The sequence below is a fragment of the Arabidopsis lyrata genome (genome assembly GCF_000004255.2).
Source record: "Arabidopsis lyrata subsp. lyrata unplaced genomic scaffold ARALYscaffold_7, whole genome shotgun sequence".
Lineage (NCBI taxonomy): Eukaryota > Viridiplantae > Streptophyta > Magnoliopsida > Brassicales > Brassicaceae > Arabidopsis > Arabidopsis lyrata.
In genome coordinates this window covers 11,135,579-11,156,396 of record NW_003302549.1, presented here as the reverse complement: position 1 = coordinate 11,156,396, position 20,818 = coordinate 11,135,579, and the positions used below count along the sequence as shown (strand labels likewise).

The following is a 20,818-nucleotide window of genomic DNA, read 5'->3' as shown; positions in this document are numbered from 1 at the left end:
TTAGAAATATGTTTGAGACAGATAACGAATGTCTTTTTTTTGTTTTTTGAAGTACTTAAGATTTATCAGACGATTCTGCAAATACATAATAAGAGTTGAGTTTTTAATTGAAAACACTCGAGGAAACTAAAGGGAAGATTGACCAAAAGTAAGAATTACTGGTCAGGTGGGCTTTTATTAATGGGCTTAGTTCTCTATAATGTAGCCCACTAGTAAATAAAAATTTACCGCCAGTTAATGAAGGAGATGGGTTTAGATTTGGAAAGTAGAAAAATGAGCAAAGTAAGAAGAAGAAGATTCTCTTTGATCCACTTTCCTCCATTGTCGTCGCATAGAGTGGAGATTTTCGGATTCAGTTTATGAAGTAGAGAATTGGGTCTAAGGATTCAGTTTTATAAACCCTAAAAGTATATGTTTCTGATTAACTTATAAAAAGATCATTTTTTTTTCTAAGGATTGGAATGGGGTTTTTCAAGAAATTGGCTGGTGTGTTTGGATTTGGCCAGGAAGTGTTGAAAAATGAGGAAGATGATATTAATGTTTCCGGTGACGGAGATAATCAGACGAGATTTCGTGAAACTGGATTACCAAGGAAAGGATTTGGAGTTCCGGTTCAAGTTGCTGTCGAAAGGTCTCAACTTGGTCCTCTTCTTCAGCCTTGCGCCAATGGAGACGGTGGTATTCAGGTTTGAATGTTCCCGTTCTGGAACGGTTGATATAGTGGTTGATTGCTTCATATTGAAGTGTTGATTCTAGTTAGTTAGATTAGCTTACGAAATTTCGAACATTGGCTTTGAGATTGATTAGTAAGTTCCATGTTCATGTTGCCACTAAAGATTCATCGTTCTTTAGTTTTACTTTAGCTGTTTATGATCATGAATCTTGTTCTACATTGTCCTCAGTTTGACTCTCTTAGCATAGTTTACAAAATTGATTTCGATACTCTCTGTTCTTGCTTTAGCATTATTGTCTTTTCTTTGACTTTAGACAATGACTCGGTATCACTTCTGTTTATATTGTTACTCCTGTGGTTCCTCCAGTTAGTTGTTACTTGATTTATAATGTTAGATTGTCTAGCTGTTTAGGTCACTTTGATAAGTCGTGAAATTTCCTTAGTTAAGAGCTTGCATTATCTTCTTGGATATTGGTTCTGTCACAGGCTGTATTATATATAGCTCTCTCTTGAATGAATCAGGGACTAAGATGGTATACGAAACGGCTAAGGGTTGATGAAGATGGAGATGTTGCAGATGAGTTTTTGGAAGAGGGAGAGAAACTGACAAACGCAGAAGATGATCATAACTGTATTAAGACTATCCCAAGACTCCAAATTAAACGCAAAACGAAGCCTGTAAAAGTAAGAGGACTAGTTGTGTCTTCTGATGGGAAACTCCAGCAATGTATTGAACATCATGGAAGGTTATTTATAGTATGAATGATTTTGCAACAGAGAAGGTTAGGACAGGTTTTTGTTTTATCAGAAACTCCGGATTAAATGTGTAAAAAGGGAAGCAAATAGAGTTGCAGACATATTGACGAGAAAGGGCAATGATCAGTTTAGCTTTGTTTGTGTCTTTGAACTATATTCCAATTTGGCTTATCGAGTCTGTACTAACTGATTTGATTCATATGATTTGTTTTTAGTTTTTGATTTTTGGTATAGATTTTGCGGAAAAAAAAATCCATAGAATTGGGGGTTTAGGTAGTTCAACAGCGTGCAAGTAGACACTAGAGCAAATAACAGGGAGAAAATGTCGATCACAAAGGAGCCAGCCAGCCCAAATAAAACAAAAAGAGCAAGGTGAGCAGGTCGAATGTATCCGCAATATTCGTCTTCTTCGGATGAGGGACTAATGGAACAGTGATGTGCTTTTGTCGAAAGGGAGGATTGTATAGGCTTTGGAGAATAGGTCTAGTACAAACACGCCAAAAAAGTCCATGGACCGTGCGAACAATCTCGTTTCAAGTAGCATTTATTTCCATTGGAACCATATGAATCCGGTGCATATAGAGAGATCTAGGAGTTCCCGTTTTGATGGACTTGTTAGACGACCCGTTACTTTTAAAAAAAAAAATGCATTAAGGATCAATGACGATTACTAATAGTATGAATGATTTGGAACACAAGAGAGGTTAGGAAAGGTTTTTATTTCATAAGCAGTTCAAAATGTTGGTATCAAATCATACAATATAAGAAAACATGTTGTAATAAGTATTGAACTAGATTGTGCAGTAAGAATTGGTTTTTGATTCTTGAGCCCAAAAAACTGACTAGCTTTATGATTAGACAATCACACAATTGATTGTGGGATATATTTCACACTTTATTTGCATCTATTGGACTTTGTAATTTGTATTACTAAGAGATCTTTTTTTTGTGTGTATACATAATAATTAGGCCTGGGAATTTGAACCGAACCGAACCGAACCGAGGTTTGGGCAAATCGGTTCGGTTCAACTTAATTGAGTTAAACCGATCGGAAAGATATTAATTTAGGTTCGGTTAACCGAGAATTTCGGTTCTGTTCGCTCGAACCGAACGGTTAACCGAAAAACAAAAACCCTAACCTAATATTAACCCTAGCCGTTCTTCTTCTTCGTTTAGAGCTTTCTATTCTTCTTCTTCTTTCTCTTTTTAGATAGTTTCGTCAATCATCAATCATTCATCATCATCATAATCTTATTCTTCTTCAACTTCTCCTTCTTCTTATGCTTCTTCTTCGATCTATTACCAACATCTTCTTCTTCTTCTTCGATCTATTATCAACAGCTTCTCTTCTTCTTCGATTCATCACCAACAACTTATCATCATCATCATCTTCTTCGCCTTTCAGATCTATACGCCCGCTCCGCCTTTCAGAACTCGCCGCCGGTGTCTCCATTCGTCGGTTCGTCGGCCGTTGGTTGCTTCGTTGAAGACAAAAGCTTATCCTTCTCTTTTTTTTTTTTTTTTTTTTTGTTTCCAATTAAGATAAGCCCAGTTAGTTCAAAAAATAAAAGACAAAGCCCACTTTTAAAAACAGTTTTGGCCCAAAACGATTGAACCGAATAACTGAATTACAAAACCCGAAATAACTGTGTCCCAACCGAACCGAACCGAAATCTTAGTCGGTTAGTTTCGGAACAGCTTTCAAATTCCGAAATAACCGAAAAACCGAGAAACCGAACCCGAATAAACCGACCGGTTCGAATTCCCAGGCCTAATAATAATAGTATGATCATCCTTTTTGGTTTAAGCATGAATCCACCAAGTTTCTTTTTTGATCTTTGTATTGGTAACTTCAGTTTCCTTCAACAATCTTTTTCCTGCCACGTGTGGAGATCTCACATGAGCCACATGGACAACACACGAGAAATCTGAAATCTTAAAAACTCAACAACACGGGAACAGCTGTTCTGTTGCATATAGAAAGATCTATTACCTCTACACACAACACTACAAAGAGAATCGTATCTTAGTTTAATTTCTTGGATTTTCCTGATAGTTGTTATTAATATTCGAATACAAAACTCGATGTCGAACTAAAATTGTCCATATATGAAGTTGAAATCCATAATGTAAAATCTGAATTTATAAAACTAATCAGCCACATATATAGAAGCAAAACACGATCTTTCTTTGAAGATAATTAAATTTATAAACTAATCTCCAACAAAATTCATTTCAATGAGCTGTATATCAACCCACAAGTCGCAACCCGTGTCATCATTAATATTGTTCACGTTTTTATTTTCCTTTTGGCAGAAGATGACGGTTTGAGTTATATTTCGTGAAGGTACATTTTTTAAAAAATCTTTCTTTCAAACCCAAGCTAATTTATTTTCTGTTTTGTTTATTTCGTACTTAACTATTTCAAATGATACAAAACTTAAACTGATCTTACCAAGTAAACGTGGCAAGAATTAATTTTCACAATTTAAAACAAATATATTCTTTTATAATTTTAATTTTTTTCTGTAATATACTGACAGTTCGAGATCTCTTGCTTATTCAATTTGCATTGTGCATTTAGTGGTTTTAGTTTGTTGTTCGAACTCAGTTGATTTTTTATTAGATAGACATATATCGAATAAGTGTTATGTATATATAAAACTTAGATATTATGCAATTTACATGGCGGTTTCATATTTAGGGGGTTAACGTGGCTTTTTAATTCATATAATGTGATTAAACACACACAATTTATAAAAATTAGTTGTCCCCGTGCAAAAAAAAATAGGTATACATGTGTTATGTGTCAACGTTGGTACGACTTTCAAGGATCTAAAAGGTCAACTTTAGTTGAGAGTTGCGACAGTGATAACTTGTTTTTGACTTTCTTACATGCATCCACAACTACACAATATTTCTACAAAACAATTATGCTAAATTGTTTTTGAGTATTTCTATACTTTGAATTGTTTTTGTTTGTTTGTGTGAGTGTTAACGCTAAATTGTAATTGCAAAATATATGTTTAATCTTCTTTTTATTGTTATTGAAAATAGAAATTCGTGCATGGACTTTACATATTTGATCTCTATTTAGCTTAACAGTTAACACAATAACTTATCCTTGGTCCGCCCATAACTAATTCTCATTTGACTCCGCCTTCCCCACCGGAGTTCGACTCCACTAAGTCGCGTTACCCTGCGTAGTAGGGATTGGTTATGGATCGGGCTTTGTCGATCCAAAGTTGTCAAAAAAAAAAAAATAATAATAATAATAATAAGATTCGTACTTTTTTTTTTGTTAGATCATCAATGTCATTAAAAGTGTACGTACCTATATTCTTTAATCTAAGAGAACAACGTATATGACTAAGATCTAGTTTTTGGAACAACCTGTTTAACAATATTAGTACTAATTGGGTGACACATGCATATTCCTAAGGAAAATAATTGGATCTCTAATTTTAAAACTAGTAGCATTATGGAACGTATGTTAGTTTAATATATATCTTTTTCAATAGCTTTTGACTTATTTTTTTTCCATCTATCTTGTGAACAAAAGACATAAAAGTACTCTTTAATTTAATATTAACATCAGTAATTGCAAGTCATGTGAAACCCATCAATCTAATCTTTGCTCACTAGCCAAAAGAGAATATTATTTCTGTATCTATTAAAAGTAATTATGTAAAAGTATACATATAGAGCTCAAAATGTAACACCACGAGATCGTTTTTTTTAAAACTAAGAATGTTGAATAAAACCTCAAATGATATGAACAATTATTAATGCGATAGAATCGTTAAATCGTAAAAATATATTAGAAAGAATAACATCACATGATATTTATCAAAATGATCGTCAAGCGAAACCGTAAAATGGTTAAAAATTTATTTTTAATTTACCTCAAAAATGACAAAACATCAAATTTCACCCTTAATTAATATAATCGCCATTTTAAGTCATACGACACGTAATTTTTTTAATTACCAATCGAACCTAAAAGAGATTCTCGTAGTTCAACCAACACAATCACACGTATTAACTTGTTTTCCTCTAGCCAGATAGTCTACGCATCGCATACGCAAACCATAGATCCATCATCCATATATCACTCTATATATACATAAACATATACACACACACACAAAGAACTATATATAGAGAATACACAACACATTCTATTCTTGTATACTCCTATTACAAAAAAAAAAAAGGAGAGAGAGAGAACCAATTTGTCTCCCTCAAAATGTCCAACAAGGTTCACGTAGGGAGCATTGAGATGGAGGAAGGTTTGAGCAAGACGAAGTGGATGGTTCTAGAACCTTCTGAGAAGATCAAGAGGATACCGAAAAAGCTTTGGAGTGTCGGAAAAGAAGATCCGAGAAGAGTGATACATGCCCTTAAAGTAGGTCTTTCGATGACACTTGTATCTTTGTTATATCTCATGGAGCCTCTCTTCAAAGGCATTGGAAGCAATGCTATTTGGGCCGTCATGACCGTCGTCGTCGTCCTTGAGTTCTCTGCCGGTAAGTTTAACAATATATCTCCTTATATACATACATCTTATAATCAATTATGGTATTGTAATAAATAAGTGCATGTTATTAATTAAGTCATAACGTTTTGTTCAACTTCTTGACTTTTTAGGTGCAACGTTGTGCAAAGGGCTTAATAGAGGATTAGGGACACTAATTGCGGGATCTTTGGCATTTTTCATTGAGTTTGTAGCTAATGATTCCGGCAAAGTCCTTCGAGCTATTTTCATTGGCACTGCTGTTTTTGTCATTGGTATGCAACAATTCACCCGTTTTAATGCATTTCTTATTATTCAAATTGGAGTCTCTAACCGTAAAATGTCTTAAGTTTTAGAGACAACTGTTTATAAAAATCTTTAGGAGTTCACTAATTTATGATCTCATTCTAATGGTTACAGGAGCGGCTGCAACTTATATAAGATTTATACCATACATAAAGAAGAATTACGATTACGGTGTTGTGATATTTCTCTTGACGTTCAATCTTATAACGGTGTCAAGCTATCGAGTAGATAGTGTGATAAACATAGCACACGATAGATTCTACACTATAGCCATTGGTTGCGGAATCTGTCTTTTCATGAGCCTTCTTGTTTTTCCTATATGGTCTGGTGAAGATCTACACAAGACCACCGTTGGTAAACTCCAAGGCCTCTCTCGCTCTATAGAAGGTATGTAATTCCCGAAAATATCATTTTTATGTTTTGTTACAAACTTACAATTAACACCAAAACTTATAATTCCAAAAATAGCACATAATTTATTTGGTATTAATATTTTATAGCATGTGTGAATGAGTACTTTGAGGAGAAAGAGAAAGAAAAAACAGATTCAAAAGACAGAATCTACGAAGGGTATCAAGCTGTTTTGGATTCTAAATCCACTGATGAAACACTTGTAAGTCTTTTTTTATATATAAAACTCCAATTTCAAGATTTTGGTTTTGGTAAAAGATATAAAAATATGAAACTAAAATGAATTTCAGGCATTATATGCAAATTGGGAGCCGAGACACACATTACGTTGTCATAGATTTCCATGTCAACAATATGTTAAAGTTGGAGCTGTGCTTCGTCAATTTGGTTACACTGTTGTTGCTCTTCACGGTTGCTTACAAACTGAGATTCAAGTAAGTCTAATTACATTAATAATGTTATATATGTTTTGTAAATTGAATTAACTTAAACTAATTTTCTTTTTTTTTTGTCTATACTTAAACTAATTTTCTATATATATGTATTTGTTTTTTTTTTCAAGACTCCAAGATCTGTTCGCGCGCTTTTTAAAGACCCTTGTGTAAGATTAGCCGGAGAAGTATGCAAAGCTTTGACGGAACTCGCGGATAGCATCTCAAACCACCGTCACTGTTCACCGGAGATTCTATCCGATCATCTCCACGTGGCACTTCAAGATCTTAATTCCGCCATCAAGTCTCAGCCTAAACTCTTCCTTGGTTCTAATCTCCATCGTAATAAACACCAAAACGGCAGCGTTTCTAGTAACAAACACCAAAACGATACCGTCTCGCAACGCAACAACAGTAATATTGGAAAAGATCTAAACGGCGACGTTTCTCTTCAAAATACCGAAACCGGTACGCGTAAAGTTACAGAAACCGGTGCACGTCAAGGGCAAAACGGAGCCGTTTCGCTTTCGAGCTTTAGGACTGACACGTCAGCTTTAATGGAGTATCGGAGATCGTTCAAGAACAGTAACTCCGAGATGTCGGCGGCGGGAGAGAGGAGGATGTTACGGCCACAGCTGAGCAAAATCGCGGTGATGACGAGTCTCGAATTCTCGGAAGCTTTACCGTTCGCGGCGTTTGCGTCGTTGCTAGTGGAAATGGTGGCGAGACTTGATAATGTAATCGAAGAAGTTGAGGAATTGGGAAGGATCGCATCTTTTAAGGAGTACGATAACACGCGAGATCCGACGGCTGACGATGCCCGATGCGAAAAACCGGCGAATGTTACGATCAGTGTCGGCGCCGCTGAATGAAGCAACGAACGACGGCGAGAAATTAGTTTTTTTTTTAGATTAGACTAAACCGATCGGTATGAGATATCAATGATGCGATTCATTTGGTTCGGTATGATTCGGTTTGTCATTTTCACGATGATGGAAATTAGTAATCGGATGCTTTTCGTGTATTTGTTTTAAGAATTACTAAAAAGAAAATTATTGTTTCTTGAATAAAAAATTCAATAAGTACTGTGTTTCATTGTGTTGTAATGAATTGAGATGCCTTAAGGCCGGTTATTTCTGGTCTGTCAATTTTAATTCTGGAATTTAATCAAAAAACAAAAGAAAAGGAAGGGCCCAACCGGGTTCGAACCGGTGACCTATTGATCTGCAGTCAATTGCTCTACCACTGAGCTATGGACCCAAGTTGATAACCATCAGTGTTCTTAAAGTATATATACATAAAAATGTTGAACAAGTCATTTTCAAGAAGAAGAAATATTCTTGTAAAATTTAAAAAGAATGAAATGTAAAAACCTCACGACGCAGCAACTTGTTTCAAGTCTCTAACAAATGTGAAAATTAATGCAAACTTTTGCGCTTTCATACATCTTTTTTTTTTTTTGAATGTAATTGAAAAATCAAATATCTTTCATACATCTTTAAACAAGTTGCTGCGTCACATTTGCCCCTTTCTACATAGTTTCTGTTTATTCATCTCTACATATTTGTGGATTTATAAAAAAACATGTTTACATAACTTCTGAAATATCAAATGGTCCCGAAACTATTGCTTTTACAGAAATATTGGATTTTTAATATAAATGATTGTTATCACTTCCACAAAAGTTGCTTTATAGATTATAAGTTGGGTAATATTACTAACTAGCCAAATTTGACACATAAATTAAGAAACTAGCAGAAAGAGAAAATTCTGTCGGAAAACAGCATGGACCTACCTTGTCTGAAGAGGTGAAATAACAAAACCATCCTCCGTTTGTTTTGAGATCTACAGTAGGCGACATTGTTTCGTGATATTTTTCAAAATAGCACGTAAGATCTAAATTTCACATGTTATATTTAACTAAAATCAGTGTTCTAAAAAGCGGTCTAGGCGGTCGTCTAGGCCCCGACTAGGCGCTAGGCTCTCATGCGACGCCTAGATAACCGCCTTGACCGCCTAAAATTACATAGAACTTGTTTAATGTATTTTTTCAATTTCAATTAGAGTTTTATTTATATATATAGTTATAAATATTCATATATTGTTTAATATAAATATAAATTAATGTTTTATTTAGTTTTTGTTTATAATTTCATAATTTTTAGTTTTATATAAATATTTTATATAACTTTTATATATAATATCATATTTATAATATTTTATGTTATAAACGTCTAAACCGCCTAAAAAATCGCCTAGGCTCCGATTAGGCGTTCTAGGCGCTAGGCACTGGGTCACCGCCCGCTTAGCGCCTAGCGCTTTCTTGAACACTGACTAAAATACATGCTATTTAAAAAAACGTAGTGAATTTTTAAGAAAAAACATTGTTACATAGTGTTTTTTTAAAAAAAACATTGTTATGGAAAAATTAAACTTGAATAGAATCTTTTTATAAAGAAATAACATGTGATCTTAATAAAAACCGTGAATTACTAGAAAATAAGAATCGTTTTTTAAATAAATTACATGTGATCTTAATAAAAACCGTGAATTACTAGAAAATAAGAATCGTTTTTTAAATAAATTACATGTGATCATAATAAAAAACGTGTATTACTACAAAATAACATGATAGCGAAAGATATTAAACTGAATAGATTGTTTTTCAAAGAAATAACATGTGATCTTAATAAAAACCGTGAATTACTAGAAAATAAGAATCTTTTTTTAAAGAAAATCACATCTGATCATAATAAAAAACGTGTATTACTATAAAATAACATGATAGAGAAAGATATTAAACTGAATAGAGTGTTTTTTCAAAAAATATCATGTGCTCTTTATAAATAACGTGTAAAACCGGAAAATAATATGATAAAAAGAGATATATTATTCTATCACATGTAATTCGAGAAAAAAACATGTTATAAAGGGCATGTGTGTAATTACACGTGCTTTCCGACATCCAACAGACAAAGTACTGTAGCTCATGGCTATTTTCTTAATTCTTTTTGAATTCATGGCTATTTACTATAAATTCTCTTATAAGTTTGGTCCAATTAATGATTGAGAGAAAAATGATTTGATTCTCTTTGCATATATCATATATCAAAGGCATCCAAAAGTTAAAATAAGACTCTATAATAACGCAAATAATCCTATTAAAAATATAAATAAGGAATTTATAATACTCATTCCTTATAGTACTAGCAAACAATATACTTAGTAAAATTTAAAATGAAAACCAAAACTAAGATAATTAAATTCTCAAAATAAAATGATAGACGTTCACAACTCTTCTTCTACCATGTTCCAAGACACCAACGTTAAAAGGCGTTATTGTCTTAAGAAAGAACCAACATAGAACCAACATTTCTTGTAGGCTTGTAGCTAAAAAAGGTTTGCGTAATCAAAAGAACCGGTTTGGTCATTTTCATAATTTGTCCAATAACCGGTTTGCATCGATTGATCAATGTCATGGTCCACGTTAAAATAAGAAGAACTCGCCGGAAATTCCACATGGTGGTTTGCCGTGGTGACCGGAAAATTGTAGTTGGGAAAATATTCGGAAGCAACCTCCTGAATCTGAGGATAATCCTACATTTAAATATCACAAAAAAAATAAAAAATCAAACCATTGTTGTGTATACAAAATTGCGTTGGTTGAGATAGGATTAGGTACCTTTGAAGAATCAAGGATGAAATCAGGAGAAATCCAAATGCTAGAGGAGTCGTTTTCAGTAGAAGAAGGCTTGAACGATTGAAACTGCGACGTTTCGTCGCGACAAGGAGAGTTCGTGAGGCTAGAGTAACCAGAACCAATGTCTTGTTCGTTTTTATTTTTCAAACTTTTCAAATTGGTCTTCAGTTCATTCTTCTTAACTACGCGACATAACACGAAAGCTCCCTAAAAATTCCACATATATATGGTTCTTAGGCTTCTTTCCATTAATTCATAGAAATGAATATATATTAGGAAGTTGGATTAAATGAAACAAACTATAGTTTCTTACCTTGACATTTGGTGATTTTTGTGAATGATCATCATCGCATAGACGATATTCATGCATAAACCAATTAGTCCTGTCGCCTAATGGGGCACGGCCTTCATAGAAAACTAAGGTTTTCCGGTATCCAGTTATAACATGCGACGATTTACAAGTGATTTTCCGGTCTTTACCGGTTGCTTTCCAATAACCTGCTTTTGTAGCCCTATTGGTTCGAGAACCGTTTGCATACTTTTTGTCTCTTGGACAAAAAAAGAACCATTCCAAATCTCTGTTCGGAAGGAAAGATTTATCTAAAAAAACAAAGACAAAATTAAATAAGTTTAGTTTTATTTATATTTAAAATGATAGATAAAAATCCAACCGTTTTCTTTTTTAAATTACCTGGCAACTCACAAGGATCAAATTTGTATAAGTCGATAACAGGAATGACTTCAAGCTCAATCTCAAGACCTTCTACTTTTCTACTCAAGTAGTAGCCTATGAGCTCTTCATCAGTTGGATGAAATCTAAATCCTGGAGGCAAACATGAACTTCCCATTTGCGTAATTAATCCACACTTGTTGCTTGCAACACGAGAATTTTCGAGAGCAAATAGTTAACTAAGTACCGAAACTAAATCTATTGACTATTTGAAAAACACAAAAATATGAACTTTGTTCGATACTCAATTTGTTCTTGAAAATAAGTTGCAACTCACTTTGATTGCATCCTTTTTGTGACAAGATCATTGTCTGAAAGAGATCGTATGATTACAAAAAAAAATCAACCCGAATTGTCTAAAATTCCTTTTTTGAAAATATATTTAACTCGTTAAGAAGAAAAAAAACACAAAATTAAGGTGAAAATTTTACAATAAGGAAGAGTAGTATGGTGTAAGAGCTAATTGCTGCGGGTCAAAGACTCTGACCAAGGAAAAGGGTTCTTTGACTTTAAAATTGGATATTAACTATATAAGAAGACAAAGTGATTAATGAGTAATTAATTAGGAGAGTGATTAAGAGAAGAGAAGAAGAAAAGGTTGGTAGAGTGTTGAATGGTTGTGGGGTGATTGATATTTATAGCACAAAGGTTTGCGAAACTTGGCGAGTGAAATTTAATCATAGCTTTAAATATGTTGGTGAAAAAATATGTCGAATAAAATATTATACACTATTACTAGATTTTAACCCGCGGTACACCGCTGGATGATTTAATTTTAAAGTTAATATAAAAATATTTTGTAAATTGTATCTCCTTATAACATATTTATTTATATTATAGTTTACAATTGTTATTAAGTAACGGTATACCACGAGTTCACGAGACAATTTTTAATAAACTGATGATTTAACCCCTATTAAAGCGGTATATAAATATTGATTCAAATTCGTCCGCCATATAAATCCTTTCCGAAATATAACCCGTACCGTAATTTCTTAACCCGTCCCGTGATTTGTTTTTATTTTAAAATTTAATGATTATTTCTTATATATAAAAGTTTACAAATCATATCATTCTCTAAGAGATGTATATTTTAATAAACTAAAGATTTAGTATGTATTAAAGCGGCATGTTAATGATATTTTAAAATTTTATAAATATTGTTGTTAAGTAACATTATATCACGGGACAATTTTTGGTTTTATACAATCTTTTCTAAATGAGACTGATTTAATATGTCTAATATTTGTGGTATTAAAAAAAAGGATTTAATCCGTATTGAAGCGGCGGATTAATGATATTTTAATCTTTTTATTATTGTTGATTCAAAAACCTGTCACGCCAAACCCGTCTGGCCAAAAAACTCATTTATTTTATTTATGTTCTTATTTATGATATGATTCTGAATCATTATCTAAATATTTTAATCGATGTAGAACGTTGAACACACATTTTCGTCAATTGGATAATATATATCCGTTTTTAAAATTTTGAATCACAGTATATGCAGAAAATTAAAAATTTTTGTATTATATGATGATTCAAAATATTTAATAATAAATCAAACAAAGATGATAGGAGAATCATAATTATAAATCTTAATCAAATCTTCTAAATATCTAAATTATTAAATATAGAATATCCGGTGTATGAGTTGGGTTAAATATAACCCGACCCAACAAATTTTTTGTGAAGGAATTTAAAAAACGGGTCGGATATCCGATTAACCCAAAAGCATTTTTACCCATCCGTCACCAAAGTGTTGCAAAAATAATAATAGTGCCGTTAATATTCAGAAGAAAAAATAACTCGACACACCGAAAGCGGATAAAGACATTGCTTGTCTGAAGAGTTCCCAAAATTCCAAAAGAAAGTGGACCTACCTGGTTTCAAAAGCTAGAGTTGTTCACACTTCACAGTTCACACATCAATGATTCAGTAATACTATATATCACCTATAATTAATCAAAACTTATTTTTCTAATTTTCAACTTCATAATACTTCGTTTCGTTTTGTTATACAATATGTTTATTTGCATGTCATTCTTGTATATCGGGTTAGTACACCTTGTTCAAAAAATAAGAGAGGGAGATGAATTTTAATTTACAAGTTTCTTATGTTTTTTCTCGTTCCTTTGATATAAGTATATAACAGGAATTTAGTTCTAGGTCCTAATTCTTTTATTTTTTCTTTTCATTCTATATTCTAAACTTTTTCTTGAATATTTTGAAGGGGGTGTAACAATGTTCCTCCACGTCAGTATGAGTAAGACAAAATTGCTTTTTAATAGTGTAACCACTTTCAACATTAAAGACATAGACGATTAGAAGAGATAACAAAACTTTGACGGAAGAAAACTTTGTTTATTGCTTGCTTTCTACCGGAAATATGTTATTTTTTAAGATGTAAAGTTGTAGTTTAAAGTTTAGTTCCCATTTGTGTAAGAGCCAATAACATAAATATAACCGGGTCTTGTGGCCTAGTGGTAAAGGGGTCACGGCTCTGACTTCCGCCACCAGGGTTCGAGGCACGGCCACTGGCGGATTTACATGAGGGAATCGCCAACTTTCCGGGATGTGGGGTACCCTAGGGTAGATGACGCATGTGATCCCACGCTAGTCGGTTCCACCTCGGTGGGGCCGGACACCCGAGTTATCAAAAAAAATAATTAAAAAAAAATAACATAAATATTCAAGAAAGACACAAAATTAAATTTTGGGAGGGAGAAAAAACGAATGACTTCACGAGATGGAAATGTATATACAAAAAGTGCACCTATACGATAGCTAGAATATTCCCCCGATACTTTAGGAACGGTCACCATGACCCCTAACAGTGATTAAAGAGAACACAATAGAAAAAAAGAGAAAATGAAAGAGAAAAAAAAAAAGGCAACAAATCTGAAGAAAAAGCCTAAAAGCGTTAATAACTACGTCATATGGTAGGAAAAAAATAAGTTAGCCTACGAAATACGAATAACGGATCTTCTATATTGACTACACTGAGCCCTAAATTGTTTTATATCAAAAAGTATCATATAAGTTTGAATATATGTGGTTACTAATGTCCGGGGATAAATTCATATAAGTAGTCATATTGGAACTATTATTGCAGGTTCTAAATTCTAAATGTATAATAAGGGATATATATATGTAATTAATTTATATGTATGTATCTAATAGATTCAACCGATATCATGGACCAACCAAATTACACCAACCCACCACACTGATCATCGTGTTCTTGTTTTCGCCAACAAATGTATTTCCTAGTCCACGGTTCCGACAAAAAGTTACGAGTCCGAGCACTGGTGAAGAAGAACAAACTAGTTTAACACTTTTTAATTTTTGGTCTGAGGAAATTTATGGGTTTATGTCCAAAGTTTCTTGGTTCCAAGAAAACAAAATTAAGAATTACTAAAAAGAGTTAAGAAAAGAGGAGATCCCACAATTTATATATCACTTAATTTGTTAATCACACTTTATCTCCCAACTTTCGCCTTCTTGATTTCTTCCCCTTTTCGTTTTATTTATTGTCTGATTTTTGGTCTATTAATCACCAACGATTAGTAACATGGATGCTCAAAGTAGTTGATCTAAAAATTAATAAAGTTTCCTTGTCTAGGTTTAGATTCAAACCTCAAAATTATTAGAACAAAAATGTGGCTTAAATGAAGTGAGTCGCAAAATCATACCAAACAATAGTCAGTTTCATATAACAAATGAGGAAAAGTCAATATTGTCAAATACTTTATTATATGATAGATGTGTGCATAAATCAGTTAAATCTATAATAGTACATACATACATGTGTGAGTTTGCGCGTGTTCAAATGTGTCAATGGATGTTGGTCATCATGTAGCACATTGTCTTATTTGATTGTGATATATTTGTTTTGTCAAGAGTAAACTTGATTTACATTTCTATGACTTTTTTTTATGTTACTAACAAACAAAAAAAAGAAGGATTGTTTTGTTCTCAATCTTAGGCTTTACATAGCAAATTATAGAAACAAAATAACAATAAGGAAATTGTTTAGCCCAAATACAAAGTACGTAGTACGTCCTATTATTAAAAAATGTACCTAATATGAAATGTTAGGAGACCAGATCGGGGCTTATTCAGTAAGCAGCATAAGAAAGATTAGATTTTTAGTTCCCAGTTAAAATTTTGAATTTTGAATTAGGTGCATTCCTATGAACTTGAAAATGTTTTTAAAATCAAATAAAGCGGTTTGATAGCACTTGTTGAGGCAATCTTAGTGAATTCCGGATTAAAAATGCAGATTTGTTATAACCGGTCGTTAAAATAGCATCTTATTAACTTAATTGTAAAAGATACGCTCACTTCTATTTATTTACCGATCTTCTCACAATCGGTCGTTGTAGAGAGTTTTTAGTATAGCTCAAAACTTTTGCATCATTTTCTGTGATTAAATGCATATCGCTATAGAGATCTATCCCAACATAAATAATATATGGTTATTGTGATTAAAGATGAAATACTAACAAACTTTGTGAGACTAATAATGATCGATTATTTTTATTATGTATTCCAATAAAAATGTTTAGATTCCATGATTTATCTCCAAAAATAACTTCTCAAATTGAAATTAATAGAAATATCTAACTTGGCAAATGAACTCAATGCATTTGATGACAAAGCTGACATAAAAAGATATGTTGTTTTGCAAAAGGTAAATAGCCTTTGCTTTAACAATAAAAATCGCTTGGGGCTTCTAACTATGTTTTTACTGTGAGGCAATGAAGAGTGCAGATGTCCTAGGCTTGTAATGCTAACATACATATTCTCTTTTTCTGTTTTTGTTTTAAGAGTCTTATTATTGCTGCAATTGATATGGTAAAAGTTGGTGGATATATCGTCTACACGACATCCTCAATCATGGTACACGAGGTAAGTTAGTTTAAATGCTCCACTGCGTTTCTTATTTCTTCTCTTGATTTTGGAGTCGCATGATACTATACATTTTCATTTGAACATGAATATGAAATATGAAATGTTAGACACATCTAATGTTTTACTTATGTCATCAGGTTTCCCATTTTTAAACGTCTACACTTCCACTTTGATTTACAAAAGACTAAAAGATTATATCCGCATATACATAAGACAGATGGATGCTTTGTGGAAAAGGTAAGGTGTAGAAAAACATATTCTCAGATATATGTTTAGCGATCAAACTGATGATCTTTGTTAATTTGTTTGTTCTCAGCTGAAGAAAAAGAGTAACTCCAAAAGAAGTGAGGGAGACAAAGAAGATCAACAAGAAAGAAAAGAAAAAAACAAATTAAAGAAGAAACCTTTGCATCATCTTCGGTAATCATATGCATATATAGATAATCAATATATGGTTATTGTGATTAAAGATGAAATACTAACAAACTTTGTGAGACTAATAATGATCGCTTATTTTTATTATGTATTCCAATAAAAAAATGTTTAAATTTGTTTTATTTCCATCATTATTTTTTTCTTTGTCTATATATATAGAGGTGTCAAGTTGGTTAAACCAAACCAAACCAAACCAATCCATATACATATGGATTTGGAAAAATGGGTAAATAAACCATCGCCTTTCTTAAAAACATAGAAAAAAACCCTCAACTTTTTTTGTGGGTTTTTAAACCCTCACATTTTTATAAATGGTTAAATAAACCCTAATATTACTAAACTCAGTTATAATTATATTAAAATAGTAAGAAACAATAATAATTTAATTGATGATTTTTTTATTTCATATTCAAGTTTACGATTTTGGTTTTTGCGCTATGAACATTTATTCACCATTTAGTTGAGATTAGGCAAAATATTTTTGTTACAATTAGAAGTTATGTTATATAAAGTATATACTACAAAAAATTATAGGATATCACATTTGATTTTTTTTATTCGAGTGTTCAATTGGATGAAAATATAGTTAAATAATGATTAATTAAATATAATTTATATTATATTTTAATATATCGTAATATATATATAAATATTATTTGTTAGTAAATCTTATTTAGTTTGTCCAATGAAAATATTTTGATGTAGAAATTCATGTACTTTTCGTAGTATTATAAAATTTGGTTTGGTTTTACGTTAGTAAATTTGTGTGATTGAACCTAATAAACCTTTATTAATATAAACTCATATTCGGTTTCGATATAAAAATTTACATATAATTCGTAACAAAATCTGTTTGGTTTCACGTTGATGAATTTTTGTAACACACCGAATAAAACTTCACTAATTAACTTTTTTACATCATGACTTACATATTTTCAATTTAGAAAAATATTATAAACTAGAATTTTAGAAGAAACACCCTAAATCAAATTGTTTCTATTTATTTATGTTTTAGTATAACGATTTTTTTGAATTTAAATTAAGTTTATTAATATTAGGGTTTATTTCACCATTTATGAAAATATGGGGGTTTAAAAACCCACAAAAAAGTTGAGGGTTTTTTCTATGTTTTTAAGAAAAGTGAGAGTTTTTCTACCCATTTTTCCTATGGATTTAGTGTCTAATATCGCTTTAAAAGTCTGAATTTCATCATAGGATATATCTAGGACAGCTCCATCGCAAGAATCACACTGTATTGCTCCAAATATTTATCATATTCAAGCCTCATATTGTAAATCATCGATCCCACGAATGATGTTGTCATCGTGGTTTCTATTCACTTCTAACAAACGTTATATCTTCCATATATGTCCAAAGTATAAGTTAGATGCAGAATAACTTCTTTCAGACATTAAAGTAGTGATACTATAGAAGAGCATCAAAATCTCATAAATCAATTTTGCTCTTTCCAATCTTGACTTGAAGGACAATGTTTGTAGTTTTTGTCAACCACCTTAAACCTATTTAATGCTCGCTCATACTTCAAAGCTTTCTCAAACATCAAGTATGTAGAATTCCATCATTGTTGAACATCCAAAGACAAAAAGACTTCACCATCACCATCCACGCATTCTCCAACTGTAATACATCTAGATCAATTTGAGCTTTTGAGATACTTCACTGCAGTCTCTCTAATCTTAGTCAATGCACTGGTGATAACGTCTAACCCATCTTGCACAATGAGGTTTAAGATGTGTGCACAACATCTCACGTGGAAAAAATCTCCTTTGCACAACAAATCATTATCTAAATTAAGCCTATCTTCAATATATCTTGAAATAATCCATTTCCTGTGGCATTATCTAGAGTTAAAACTAAACACCTTTCTCTTTATTCCCAATTTCTTCAAGCATTCATGGATTTTACTAGGTTAAGCATCACTAGTGTGAGGAGTAAGTATATCACAAAAACGACAGAATTTTGTTATGCAATATTCACTTTGTATCTATATAGTGTGCAGTCACAACTATATATCCATCTCCATAGACTGTAGTCCAACAATCAGAAGTTAAACATTTTCTGCTAGGAATGTTTTCTAATTCAAGACTTCAATTTCTGTTGTTCTCTCTTCCAATTTATAACCACATCAGCAACAACATTGTTTCTAGTATAATGCTTATAGCCTGGATTTAAATAACTAAGGTAGTCCCAAAAAAGTTCATATTCAACAGAAATAAAAGAAAGATTATGTCGAATAATCACCCGACTAAATTTCTCTCTTACAATCTTATCATCAATCTGCACTAGCCATCTTTCTACATCCAAATCAAGTGATGTGCATTACAAAATATCGTGAATTTAGTTGTACTAATTTAATACGAATTAATAAATCTTCGTTTATTTTATGTTTTGAGTTGTATGTTCGTCCACACACACCATAGAAATAAATTGTGTATACGCATACTAAAAAAACATAGATATTCCACACAAAAAAATCAAAAGAAAAGATTATATATTCGCTTGAAAGTTGCAACAGTTGAAATATTCTTAGATTGTTTTCAAAAAAAAAAAAAAAAAAAGAAATATTCTTAGATATTCCACATATACTTCAAAACTTTTTTTTTTTTTGGCAAACTACAAAATTCTGTCGAGCTTATTATGTGATCCACATTTTCTATGGACCTGGTTATAAATTAATACAAGCTTCATAATTAGAGTGGGACTTCAGGTTAAAAGGACATACATTCTAGTGCCAGACACTGACTTACAAAAGAGATTTTGAAAACCTGCCCTCGAACTCGAGAGTGAGCAATCCGGCTTTCTTGTCCATGGTTCTTTTTACTATAGCTACGCGATCACGGGGAGGTTTGTGACAATGACCCGTAGGAGCCCGACCCTTATTCGGGTAGTACATGTACCTTATGTAGAAAACTGCATTTCTGGCCTTGAGTCTCTCATTTGGTGGCTTCACATTTTCCTCAGTTTCTACCGCTACCTTCAGGGCCGGCCCTACGAATTATGGGGCCACAAACAATTACGGTTTGGGGGTCTCATAATCTATATATAAATTTTTTTTTACTGTTTGGGGGCCCCAAAATCTATACATATTACTCGTTAAAAATTTGGGGGCCCAACACGAATGTTTCACCCGGCTGTGCTCAGTTACGGCCCTGCCTTCATGATAACCAATTTTGATAGATTGGGCTGCAACAAGAGTTAAAAACAAAATAGTGTTATTATTACCAACAGAGAGCCACTAATGGAGTGTCATTGAAAGAGCCACTAGTGGAATGTCATTGAAAACGGAAGAACGAAAAAAATTCTTACATTTTTAAGTTTCGTATTCGCGTTGAAGAATGCAAGTTCCATGTAGAGACGAACCCAATCATGTTTTCGCAGCTCTGATTTCTTCATCTGTAAAAGCAAACACATCACTACTGGACAGTCATAGGCAAAAGCAAAAGTGAAACTGCCAATATATCATACCACGTAATATCGAATTTTATCATTGAAAGCATTCTCCGACGGCCACTCATCAGGCAATCTAACTTGGTAGCAATCATCTAAGGGTCCCTCGGAGTTCTCTACACAGATAAGTCACACTCTACATTAATCTCACATATTTTTTTTTGATATGCATTTGAATATCATTAAAGAATAATGAACGGGTTTGTAGAATATACAAAAGATTAACCTAGTAGCTATTTCTTGCCAAAAAAAGATTAATCTCACATATGGGATCGGTTATTACGAGTCTAAATGGTAAATACGAGAGGAACCTAGTAGAATCTGAATTAGTTTTCATTCAAAACAATGCAAGTGTGTAAAGACTTTACCACGTGGTCCATACTTAGGTCGAGCAATAGAACAAATCACTTGAAATTAGGGGTGTCAAAATGGGTTAATACCCATGGGTTACCCGAACCTACCAATGATTTTAGTG

At 32.5% G+C, this 20,818-nt stretch overlaps 3 protein-coding genes and 1 non-coding gene across 5 annotated transcripts; 2 read left to right on the top strand and 2 right to left on the bottom strand.

Annotated features, from left to right (window-relative positions):
• Positions 1 to 268: 268 nt before the first annotated feature.
• LOC9306147 lies at positions 269 to 1,660 on the top strand. The gene is made up of 2 exons (XM_002870030.2): positions 269 to 686; positions 1,196 to 1,660. Exons 1-2 carry the CDS (start codon positions 462 to 464, stop codon positions 1,433 to 1,435), a joined length of 465 nt encoding a protein of 154 aa, XP_002870076.1. The 5' UTR covers positions 269 to 461; the 3' UTR covers positions 1,436 to 1,660.
• A 3,922-nt stretch (positions 1,661 to 5,582) lies between these two features.
• Positions 5,583 to 8,230, top strand: LOC9304100 (aluminum-activated malate transporter 12). The gene is made up of 6 exons (XM_002870029.2): positions 5,583 to 5,958; positions 6,080 to 6,220; positions 6,366 to 6,638; positions 6,752 to 6,864; positions 6,953 to 7,096; positions 7,225 to 8,230. Exons 1-6 carry the CDS (start codon positions 5,679 to 5,681, stop codon positions 7,963 to 7,965), a joined length of 1,692 nt encoding a protein of 563 aa, XP_002870075.1. The 5' UTR covers positions 5,583 to 5,678; the 3' UTR covers positions 7,966 to 8,230.
• A 51-nt stretch (positions 8,231 to 8,281) lies between these two features.
• On the bottom strand, positions 8,282 to 8,353 carry TRNAC-GCA. The gene has a single exon. It is a non-coding gene; the product is annotated as a tRNA-Cys (tRNA).
• Positions 8,354 to 10,189: 1,836 nt separating this feature from the next.
• LOC9304099 (NAC domain-containing protein 86) lies at positions 10,190 to 12,236 on the bottom strand. Of its 2 annotated transcripts, none has more exons than XM_021019102.1 (4): positions 11,485 to 12,236; positions 11,107 to 11,393; positions 10,776 to 11,000; positions 10,190 to 10,678 (listed from the first exon to the last, which is right to left on the bottom strand). In XM_021019102.1, the coding sequence occupies exons 1-4, from the start codon at positions 11,639 to 11,641 to the stop codon at positions 10,484 to 10,486; spliced, it is 864 nt and encodes a 287-aa protein (XP_020874761.1). In that variant the 5' UTR covers positions 11,642 to 12,236; the 3' UTR covers positions 10,190 to 10,483. The 2 variants fall into 2 exon arrangements, with proteins under 2 accessions (XP_020874761.1, XP_020874762.1); XM_021019103.1 differs by having other exon boundaries at positions 10,191 to 10,690; positions 11,485 to 12,235.
• Positions 12,237 to 20,818: the final 8,582 nt, after the last annotated feature.

Bases quoted from the DNA above. Each gene is read 5' to 3' on its own strand.
- LOC9306147 (XM_002870030.2), top strand. From the start codon at position 462: ATGGGGTTTTTCAAGAAATTGGCTGGTGTGTTTGGATTTGGCCAGGAA. The intron at 687-1,195 runs GTTTGAATGTTC...TGAATGAATCAG, and splicing joins ATGGAGACGGTGGTATTCAG to GGACTAAGATGGTATACGAA.
- LOC9304100 (XM_002870029.2), top strand. From the start codon at position 5,679: ATGTCCAACAAGGTTCACGTAGGGAGCATTGAGATGGAGGAAGGTTTG. The intron at 6,221-6,365 runs GTATGCAACAAT...TAATGGTTACAG, and splicing joins CACTGCTGTTTTTGTCATTG to GAGCGGCTGCAACTTATATA. The intron at 6,639-6,751 runs GTATGTAATTCC...AATATTTTATAG, and splicing joins CCTCTCTCGCTCTATAGAAG to CATGTGTGAATGAGTACTTT.
- LOC9304099 (XM_021019103.1), bottom strand. From the start codon at position 11,641: ATGGGAAGTTCATGTTTGCCTCCAGGATTTAGATTTCATCCAACTGAT. The intron at 11,001-11,106 runs GTAAGAAACTAT...TGGAATTTTTAG, and splicing joins AAAAATCACCAAATGTCAAG to GGAGCTTTCGTGTTATGTCG. The intron at 10,691-10,775 runs GTACCTAATCCT...ATTTAAATGTAG, and splicing joins TCATCCTTGATTCTTCAAAG to GATTATCCTCAGATTCAGGA.